The sequence below is a fragment of the Geotrypetes seraphini genome, chromosome 8 (assembly GCF_902459505.1).
Source record: "Geotrypetes seraphini chromosome 8, aGeoSer1.1, whole genome shotgun sequence".
Lineage (NCBI taxonomy): Eukaryota > Metazoa > Chordata > Amphibia > Gymnophiona > Dermophiidae > Geotrypetes > Geotrypetes seraphini.
Genome location: NC_047091.1, coordinates 88,981,860 through 88,992,942, shown reverse-complemented (window position 1 = coordinate 88,992,942; position 11,083 = coordinate 88,981,860). Strand labels below are relative to the sequence as shown.

At 47.5% G+C, this 11,083-nt stretch overlaps 1 protein-coding gene across 1 annotated transcript; it reads right to left on the bottom strand.

The window, feature by feature from the left end:
* Positions 1-273: 273 nt before the first annotated feature.
* On the bottom strand, positions 274-1,053 carry LOC117365827 (ropporin-1-like). The gene has a single exon (XM_033956702.1). It carries the CDS (start codon positions 1,024-1,026, stop codon positions 388-390), a length of 639 nt encoding a protein of 212 aa, XP_033812593.1. The 5' UTR covers positions 1,027-1,053; the 3' UTR covers positions 274-387.
* Positions 1,054-11,083: the final 10,030 nt, after the last annotated feature.

Genomic DNA, 11,083 nt, shown 5'->3' with positions numbered 1-11,083 from the left:
GAGGGAGTCTCCGGCACGTTCCCTGCCTCCGTGTTCCAAAATGGAATTCGGCACGGAGGGACACAGCACGGCACGCTTAGGGTTTTATTATAGAGGATTCTTTTTATTTTACAGGTTTCATGAATAATATTCGTGTGATGCTCATGCAAAGGCTCCTGTAGATTAATGAAGTCCATTCTAATTCAAGATTTAACTCTTTAGGGATCACAATGTTTAAGTGGTAAATCTTGAATTAGAATGGACTTTTTTTTTTTTTTTTTTTTTTTGGTTGCATTGTTTATTGCGCCGATGGATTTATGTTTGATGTATTGATGGTCCCTTGGTTGAATTACCATAATGGGTCTTGCAAGTTTTCATTTCTTCCACAAGCAACTTTTCTTTGTGATTTTATTCTAGCCTCACCTTGGGATTGTTGATAAAATCAGACACCTTGATCAGTTCATCTGGTCCAATGATTTCGTGCTGTAAGTAGGTGAGCATGCGATCTACTTGAGTCTTGGATACTTCTCCATCTACATCAGCTAAAAATGTGTAAAGAAACTGGAAGGTGCTGAAAGGAATGCGTGGTGCTCCGGTCTCGCGCTCAGTGGACAGGATTTCACATGCAATCTTAAGTGTCTTAGCGATGGTAACTCCAAGAGAGCTGCAGGCTAGGACAAAGAATTTCAACCAATCAATCTCATCAGCCAAGCGCCCCACGATGACAATGGTCTCAAAGATGTCGATTGGCAGGTTCTGCGCTTTCCACAGGTCCAGCAGTTCACTTGTTTCGATGGTTAGTCTGCCTGCAAGTTTTGTATGGAGGAACTTCAAGAGTTCTGGTGTGAGTACTGCCCAGTCTGACAAACTTATTCTTTCTGATAGTTCTTTTATTGGTAATGGATCACCGTTTTGCAGGGCTGTGAAATACTGTGTAGACCACTGGATCAGGTCTGGAGGTCGGGTCCTAATTGCAGCTTGGGTATATTGTTTCAACAGTTCTGGCAGTTCTGGTGGGATAACAAATGGCTTGTCGAGTTGTGGCATTTTTGCTGTGGATTGCCGATTTTGATTGTAGGGCCAATTGCTGCCAGAACTCCCAGGCACTGAAGATGTTATTCAAAGGGGAGGGAGGCCTGTCTGATTAGATTTCTGCCTAACTCTTAACTCTATGGACTTCTTAATCTAAAGGAACTGTAGTTGAGGGAGCCTCCTTAAGATAGAAACACATCTCTAGTTTATGTAACGGTTACATAGTTTTGCTTTTACTGTACAGTACTGTATTATACCTGTTCAATACCTGTAAAATAAAAAGAAATAATGAATAAATATTGCATACCTACTTTTGGCTCACCTTGTATTTGGGGCAGAGGAATAGCCTAATGGTTAGAGTAACGGGCTAGGAAGAGGAAGGTCCCAGGTTCAAATCCCACAGCCTTGTAGCCTGGATGTTACAGATGGCCTTTATCTGCCATCATGTTTCTATCAAGAGAAGGCAACAGCAATTTACTCCTGCATCATGCCAAGATAATCATAAAAGAGGGGAGGTAGGGGTGTCCTTTTGTGTCTACTCTGACTCAAGGGCACATCCAGATATTTATTTAGAATTACCCTTTTTTATATTGTTGCTTTTATTTGAATTAGTGAGACTCTTACTAATGGCCCTTACATAAGAACATAAGAAGTTGCCACCACTGGGTCAGACCAGAGGTCCATCAAGCCCAGCGGTCCGCTCCCGCGGTGGCCCATCAGGTCTGTGACCTGTGAAGTGGTTCCTGACCATTTCTGTAACCTACCTCTACATCTATCTGTAACCCTCAATCCCCTCATCCTTTAGGAACCTATCTAAACCTTCCTTGAAACCCTGTAGTGTGCTTTGGCCTATCACAACCTCCGGAAGCGCGTTCCATGTGTCCACCACCCTCTGGGTAAAAAAGAACTTCATCGCATTTGTTCTAAACCTGTCTCCTCTCAATTTCTTCGAGTGACCCCTTGTACTTGTGGTTCCCCACAGTCTGAAGAATCTGTCCCTGTCCACCTTCTCTATTCCCCTCAGGATTTTGAAGGTTTCTATCATGTCTCCTCTAAGTCTCCGCTTTTCCAGGGAGAACAGCCCCAGCATTTTCAACCTGTCAGCGTATGAAAAGTTTTCCATACCATTTGCCAGTTTAGTTGCTCTCCTCTGGACCCCCTCAAGTACTGCCATGCCCTTCTTGAGGTACGGCGACCAGTACTGGACACAGTACTCCAGATGTGGGCGCACCATTGCACGATATAGCGGCATGATGACTTCCTTCGTCCTGGTCGTGATACACTTAATGATACCCAACATTCTGTTCGCTTTCTTTGAGGCTGTCGCACATTGTGCTGATGCTTTCAATGTTGTGTCCACCATCACCCCCAGTTCTCTTTCAAGGTTGCTCACCCCTAGCAGTGATCCTCCCATTTTGTAGCTGAACATCAGGTTCTTTTTCCCTACATGCATGACCTTGCATTTCTCTATGTTAAAACTCATCTGCCACTTTTTTGCCCACTCTTCCAGTCTCGTTAGGTCTCTTTGCAGGTCTTCGAAGTCTTCCGTGTTTCTAACCCTGCTGCAGAATTTGGTGTCATCAGCAAATTTAATAACCTCAGATTTCGTCCCAGTCTCCAGGTCGTTGATAAATGTATTGAACAGGAGCGGTCCCAGCACCGAACCCTGTGGAACTGTGCTCATGACCCATTGCCAGTGTGAGTAATGGCCCTTTACTCCAACCCTCTGTTTCCTGCCTGCCAGCCAGTGTTTGATCCATCGGTGGACATCCCCTGCATGCCGTGGCTCCACAGCTTCCTAAGCAGTCTTTCGTGAGGTACCTTGTCGAAGGACTTTTGGAAGTCAAGGTAAATGATGTCTATGGATTCCCCTTTATCCACCTGGCTGTTTATTCCCTCAAAGAAATACAGTAAGTTCGTGAAGCATGACCTTCCCTTGCAGAAGCCGTGCTGGCTCGCCTTCAGTTGTCCATTGTTTTCTATGTGTTCGTAGATTGTGTCCTTGACCAGTGCTTCCATCATCTTTCCCGGAACCGAGGACAAGCTCACCGGCCTGTAGTTTCCCGGGTCACCCCTTGATCCCTTCTTAAAGATGGGCGTGACATTGGCTATTTTCCAGTCCTCTGGGATCTCCCCAGTTTTCAAGGATAGATTACAAATTTGGCGTAGTGTTTCCGCTATTTCGTTTCTCAGTTCCTTTAATACCCTTGGGTGGATGCCGTCCGGACCTGGTGATTTGTCGCTCTTCAGTCTGTCTATCTTGTAGCCGAGCCGGTACCTGTAGTCCAGGCCAACACGGCCCACGCTCTTTGTACGCTGCTCCGACGTGCCTCCCGAACTGAGGGAGGTCCTGCTGGATTCTATTCACTAGCTTCTCAGTGAAGCAAAACAAAACAAAAGGAGTCAATGTTCATCAAACATGAATTATCCACTTTATTTGGTGGCGAGTTTGTTTAGCTTGGCATAATAATTTGCTCCACAAATACACACTCTTAAAGCAAGTACTTTAACTTAGGAACTCAAGCTGGAGTGGTTTCAAAAGGCAAAAGGAACCACTCAGTCCTTTCATCAGGTAAGTAGCCAAGCATCAAACATCAAAGGAAAAATAAAAGAGTGTAAACAGTTCTTTTCACTGGCCCACCAAGTCCAATTTCTCTGCACCGCTGAAACTGCTCAGGTGCACAAGCCTGCCGCTGTTCTGGCTTCTTCCCCAGCCAGCTCTTCAGGAGTTGGTGAGGGGGAAGGGGAGCAAGAGAATTCACCTAACTTAATCTGTATAACAGACTTGCCAATAATGGCCCCACTATCCCAACCGGATGTATAGTGAATTCCTCCCCACTTACTTCCCTTGGGTTCCCTCACAACCCTGACACAATCAGTCAGCTTCAACTTCAGCTGACTCATTAAACTTGAAAAAAAAAACATGTTTTTTTTTTCCTTTTCCTTGCTGCTCAATTCAAGCAGGGCAGATACAGCCAGCACAAGTCCTTTAATGGGGTTTTCATTACAAACACCCTTTTCCTAAGCAGTGCACAACCCCAAGCTCAACAGGGAAAATGAACTTTACAATCTCTAGCCCTGTCACTTAACTGACTTCCATAAGGTCTTCCTCAGAGAGACTGGAACTTTCAATACATTCCATGGGTTCCTCCCCAGATAGCTGACCGGCAACAGTGTCAGCATCAGGTTCCTGCATTTCCCAGTCTCTCGCCTCAGGAGTACATTCAGGAGGGTTCCTTCCCTTCGCTGGCTCTGCAAGGACTGCCCTTCTTCTCCTTAGAGCAGCCTCTAAAGTAGTCAGAGGACACTGCCCTGCCCTCTGAAGGGGAGGAGCTTTTGGCTTACTCTCCCTGCCTGCCTTTGGGAGCCTAATTATTCCCTTCAGCTGATAATCCCCAGGGGAAGAAAGGTTTCTCTGGGGCTGTTGTGGGCTGTTCCAACTCTCCTCCTCTCCTCCCTGAAGATCAGACCTGTCTGCTACAAAGGGAAACCTGGGTTTTTCCCTAGGCTTGGTCACAATCCTATCCCCGTGATTTGCCCTCTGGATCACTGGGCCAGGTTTAACAATAGCCTGCCCTGGCGAAAGCTGCACTTTAGGGATAGGATTGTGACATACCCTCACCTTTAAGGGCTGCCCATCCTGGGATCCTAAATCCCTTTCAAAAACGTTTCCGGGGTTTATTACCCCTTCTTTCCTGACTTAGGGGAGGTGGGTCTGGGTCTTCAAAATCTTCCGGCCATTGTAATAGGGCAACCTCCCGCTGCCCTCCTGCCGCTCCATTACTATGATCTTTAGGACCCTCTAGCCCCTCCACCCTTTGGGCTAAAGCGGTGATAACCTGTGTTATCCCCCCCAAGTCCTCCTTTCCTATTCGAGCAATTTGCTCCCTTAGTTCCTCCATCTCTTGCTCCATGCCTTTAAATGTGTCTAAGACCTTCTCAAAATGCTGAGAGTGTTGTTCCAATTGTTCCCCCTGTTCTTTTTGGGTTACCCCCCAGCTTTCAGCCTTCCCTGTTCTTACGGTTAGCTATCCGCAAGTGTTCTTTAACTCCTTAACACTATGCTGGACAGCCTGTTGCTGATCTTGACTTTCTTTCATTTGTCCCTGAACCAACCTAAGCTGGATGGTCATTTGTTCCATTAAGTGGGACAACTTCTCTGATTCGAGTTGGCACTGGGTAAGAACCTGTTCCCTGGACCTTGTATGTTCATGGTCCATGGGGTCTTTCCAAGTTTGGTAACTGGCTTCAGTACATGCTTTGAACCCTGTTTCCCAATCCTGGCGGGCAGAGGCTAATTCTTTTTTCATTTGATGCACCTCAGCCTCAAGTTTAGCAAGGGCACCGGTCACCATGTTGCCCTGGGGCATATCTTGGGAATCCGGTTGGACTCTACTCTCAGGCCATTCAATATCCGTGGAGCCAAAGCCCCGCTGTGCTCTACCTGTCTCCGGGAGGCGATTACACTGTATAACTTCAGGGTGCCAAATCCTTTCACATATCAGCTGTGCTACTCGGTCACCCAACTGTACTTTGTATTCTGAATCCCCATTATTTACCAGGAGTACAGCTACGTTTCCCCTAAAGTCCGGGTCGATAACCGCCGCAGCTACATCAATCGATTGGTGGAGAGCTAACCCTGACCTCGGAGCCACCCGTAGATAAGCCCCTGGGGGAGGTGATACCTGGATATCGGTTTTTATTAAAGCTCGCCCCCTAACGGGTATGACCTGGTCTTGTGCTGCATACAGGTCATAACCTGCGGCCTTGAAGTAAGCCCGAGTGGGTGCCCTCGCCTTATCTGAGAGTGGAGCCCACCGGATAGTCGGCCTCCACCTCTTGAGTCTGGTAGCCCGGGATCCTCGTCTCCCCTCCGGTGAGGCGAGAGAATTTCTACCTACATGGCTCCCAAGCACCCACTTCCCCGGGTCCTGATTCCCTTTAGGCATTTCTGCCTGAGCTAAAGCAAGCCAGTCCCTTCCTAAAATCAATGGATATGGGGTGGAATTCAGCACGGCCACCTTAATGTGGATTTTCTTCCTACCGTGCTCTATGACCAGAGAACATACCGGGTATTCTTGGGCCTCCCCATGAATACAGGTGATAGGCACTTTGCTCAATCCAGCCTTCTGGTCATCACCTACCTGCTCCCACAACTGTCTTGACACTACAGACATCTCAGCTCCTGTATCTACTAGGGCTGTGATCTTTTCCCCTCTTACCGATACCCTTAACTGATATTCTTTCGGAACCTTGGCCCCGGGGTCCTGGGCTATTACCAGGTCCCTGGTAACCCTACAATAACGCTGGGAATGCCCGGTTTTCCCACAGCGATAGCATCGGAAAGCCTCCTTGTGTAAGGACCCCTCCTGCTTGGGCCACCCTGTCCTGGGGATATGCCCCTGGGATCTCATACTCTTATCCCCCTGGGCCTGTTCCCCACTTCCTTCAGGGTACTGTGAGGAGGTATCCTTCTCTGATCCGGTAAGGTCCAGATATGTTCCCCCTGCCTGTCCCGGTGGCCCACCAGCTGCACTTGTAGTTGCGCACTGTAGCAGCTGAGTTAGCAGCTTGGTCTGCTCACCCATCGCCATGACCAGTTCGTCATGCTGATGTCTGGCTTGTTTCTGACTGCGGTCCCATAAGTCCTGGTTTGCTTTTAAAACCACCTGCAGATTTTCGCTCTGTCTCCGCCTCTCGGCCGTCAGGAACTCCATCAGCTGTGGCTGGTCCATCTTGGCCCGACACCTGGGAAAAGAACAAACAGAAAGACCAACCCAAGTGCGGTACCAAAATAACTGGGTAGCCAATCCCCTCACCCACCCCTGGTCAGGTACCTTACCAGAGGGCTAGGTGAGTCGGCGCCTTTGGTTTGTAGGCCTCCTTGGCCCCCAGTCGCTTAACTGCGTCTCTGTCCTCTTATATAGACGTCCGGATCTCCTGAGGTTCCCTCCGACTCTGGACCACCTCAAGTGCAGGCTGGATCACCCTGGTCCCGTGCTTCCTCCGCACACCCGGTCGAAGACGTCTGGAACTCAGCTCCTCGCAGACAGGAACCAACACAACAAACTAAAAAAACAAGCTAAAGAAATAAATTAGCTAAAGTCCAAAAACTTTTTTTTTTTTCCAAATATCTTTTTTTTATTTTTATTTTTTCAACAGTTCACTGAATGTCCAGCAGGAGGCGCACTATCCCACTTCTGACACCATTTGTAGCCGAGTCGGTACCTGTAGTCCAGGCCAACACAGCCCACGCTCTTTGTACGCTGCTCCGACGTGCCTCCCGAACTGAGGGAGGTCCTGCTGGATTCTATTCACTAGCTTCTCAGTGAAGCAAAACAAAACAAAAGGAGTCATTGTTCATCAAACATGAATTATCCACTTTATTTGGTGGCGAGTTTGTTTAGCTTGGCATAATAATTTGCTCCACAAATACACACTCTTAAAGCAAATACTTTAACTTAGGAACTCAAGCTGGAGTGGTTTCAAAAGGCAAAAGGAACCACTCAGTCCTTTCATCAGGTAAGTAGCCAAGCATCAAACATCAAAGGAAAAATAAAAGAGTGTAAACAGTTCTTTTCACTGGCCCACCAAGTCCAATTTCTCTGCACCGCTGAAACTGCTCAGGTGCACAAGCCTGCCGCTGTTCTGGCTTCTTCCCCAGCCAGCTCTTCAGGAGTTGGTGAGGGGGAAGGGGAGCAAGAGAATTCACCTAACTTAATCTGTATAACAGACTTGCCAATAATGGCCCCACTATCCCAACCGGATGTATAGTGAATTCCTCCCCACTTACTTCCCTTGGGTTCCCTCACAACCCTGACACAATCAGTCAGCTTCAACTTCAGCTGACTCATTAAACTTGAAAAAAAAAAACGTTTTGTTTTTTTTCCTTTTCCTTGCTGCTCAATTCAAGCAGGGCAGATACAGCCAGCACAAGTCCTTTAATGGGGTTTTCATTACAAACACCCTTTTCCTAAGCAGTGCACAACCCCAAGCTCAACAGGGAAAATGAACTTTACAATCTCTAGCCCTGTCACTTAACTGACTTCCATAAGGTCTTCCTCAGAGAGACTGGAACTTTCAATACATTCCATGGGTTCCTCCCCAGATAGCTGACCGGCAACAGCATCAGGTTCCTGCATTTCCCAGTCTCTCGCCTCAGGAGTACATTCAGGAGGGTTCCTTCCCTTCGCTGGCTCTGCAAGGACTGCCCTTCTTCTCCTTAGAGCAGCCTCTAAAGTAGTCAGAGGACACTGCCCTGCCCTCTGAAGGGGAGGAGCTTTTGGCTTACTCTCCCTGCCTGCCTTTGGGAGCCTAATTATTCCCTTCAGCTGATAATCCCCAGGGGAAGAAAGGTTTCTCTGGGGCTATTGTGGGCTGTTCCAACTCTCCTCCTCTCCTCCCTGAAGATCAGACCTGTCTGCTACAAAGGGAAACCTGGGTTTTCCCTAGGCTTGGTCACAATCCTATCCCCGTGATTTGCCCTCTGGATCACTGGGCCAGGTTTAACAATAGCCTGCCCTGGCGAAAGCTGCACTTTAGGGATAGGATTGTGACAATCTGTCTGAGAACATCCTCTTTGCTTACTTCTAGTTGGACCAGCTTTTCATCATGGTCTCCGTTTATGTTCTCCTTGGGTTCTGGGATATTGGATGTGTCCTCTCTCGTGAAGACTGACGAGAAGAACTTGTTTAACCTGTCAGCTATCTCTTTTTCCTCCTTAACCACTCCCTTCCTGTCTCCATCGTCCAAAGGTCCCACTTCCTCCCTGGCTGGTTGTTTCCCCTTCACATACCTGAAGAATGGTTTGAAGTTTTTTGCTTCCCCCGCCAGTCTCTCCTCATATTCTCGTTTTGCTTTCCTAACCACTCGGTGACAGTCCTTTTGGTGCCTTTTGTGTTCCTTCTGGTTGTCCTTAGTTTCCTAAACCTGGGGACATACAGGTTTTGTGCTTCGTGCACCGTGCCCTTGAATAGGGCCAAGGCTTCCTCTACGGTCTCCATCTTCCCTGAGCTGTTGCTGAGTTTCTTTCCCACCATTTTCCTCATGGCCTTGTAATTTCCTTTTCTAAAATTGAGTGCTGTTGTTGTAGTTATTTTCACTTTTGATGTTCCCATTTCTAGCTTGCACTGGATCATGTTGTGATCGCTATTTCCTAGTGGCTCTAGTACTACCAACTCCTTTGCGGGTCCCCCTAGCCCGTTGAGGATTAGGTCAAGGGTGGCATCTCCTCTTGTTGGTTCCGTGACCAGCTGCTCCATGAAACAGTCCCTCACTGCCTCCAGGAACTTTGTTTCTCTCGTGCAATTTGAGTGTCCAATGCTCCAGTCTATCCCAGGGTAGTTGAAATCCCCCATCACCACCACACTTCCACTTTTACATACCTGCCTCAATTCAGCCTCCAGGTCCTGGTCGTTTGCCTCCAGTTGTCCTGGTGGGCGATAGTACAGTCCCAATTTTATGTCTGCTCCATTTCCTCCTATCAGCTTTACCCATAGTGATTTCAAGCTGTCCGCCCTTACTGTTGTTTCCATCCTGGTTGAAGGAATGGAGTCCTTTATATATAGCGCTATTCCTCCACCCTTCTTATGTGTCCTGTCCCTTCTATAGAGTTTGTACCCTGGTAGGACCACATCCCATTTATTGTCCTCGGACCACCATGTCTCTGTGACTCCAATTATGTCTAGGTCCTCCTTACTGGCTATAACTTCTAGCTCCCCCATTTTGGTTCTTAGGCTCCTAGCATTAGTGTATAGGCAATTTAAGTCCCTGTTGTTTACCTTCTCTGTTTGTTTTCCTTGTGGTTTGGTGCTCCTGCCGACCCCTTCATGGGCTGCCAGTCCCCGAGCCTCATTCCGTCCATCCTCCTCCTGCGGTGTGTCTGTTTCGTCCTCATCCCCCTCCTGTGGTGAGTCTATCTCGTCCTCAGCCTGCTTCCCCATTTTTGGACGTCCCTCTGGCTCCAGCTGTTTCCTCCTTTTTGCGCTCTTTAGTTTCATTAGTTCCTTGGGCCCCTGCATCACGTCTTTGGGTTTTTAAAAAAAAGATGTCCACTCCGTCTCGAGTCCTCTATCGCCTTTTCCCGGTTCAGTATCCTTGTTTGATACTCTAGTCCGATGTGTCGATGTCGGATCAACTATCGGCTTTCCCCGTGGCCTCAGTTTAAAGCCATGTCTATGCCGTTCTGGATGTTGCGTGCCAGTATCCTCGTCCCAGCCGTGCTCAGGTGCAGTCCGTCTCTCCTGTAGAGCTTGCTTTTTCCTAGGAAGGTTGTCCAGTTCCGTACAAAGTGGAAACCCTCCTCATCACACCATCTCCTGAGCCAACCGTTTATTGCTTGCAGCTCGGTCTGCCTCCTTGCATCCGCCCTTGGTACTGGCAGGATCTCTGAGAAGACTACCTTCCTTGTCCTCAGCTTCAGTTTCCTCCCCAGGATCTTAAACTGCTCGGTCAGAACTGTTGATTTTGTGTATTGCTCTTTGGTTTTCTAAATGCCTTTTTAAAAATGATTTGGATTTCTCAAATATGTTCAGATCCTAATGTTTGATACAGCAGACATGTGTGTTTTGCCAGGAAGTACTTCTTCACTCAGAGGGTGGTGGATACCTGGAATGCGCTTCCGGAGGGTGTGATAGGACAGAGTATTTTACAGGGTTTCAAAGAGAAATTGGATAAATTCTTGAAAGAAGAAGTTATTGAAGGATATAGATAGGGAAGATATAGGATGAAGAAAAGTACAGTTAGAAGGATATAGATCAGGAAGGATAAAAGGGATTGAAGGATATAAGGGATCACTTACAGGTCATAGACCTGATGGGCCGCCACGGGAGTGGACTGCCAGGCGCGATGGACCTCTGGTCTGACCTGGCGGAGGCAAATTCTTATGTTCTTATGTATCTTGAGATCAGTACCAGATTATGCTTTTTTCATTTTTTAAACTAATTATAGGTAGGTTTACGGTAAAAGCCTATATGAGTGAGTGCTGAAAAGTTCTGAGCCCAGCAAAGAAGAGAAGGACGTGGATATGGTTCAATCAATGATCTGAAACAATGTCAAAATATAGAATTGTGTT

Bases quoted from the DNA above. Each gene is read 5' to 3' on its own strand.
- LOC117365827 (XM_033956702.1), bottom strand. From the start codon at position 1,026: ATGCCACAACTCGACAAGCCATTTGTTATCCCACCAGAACTGCCAGAA.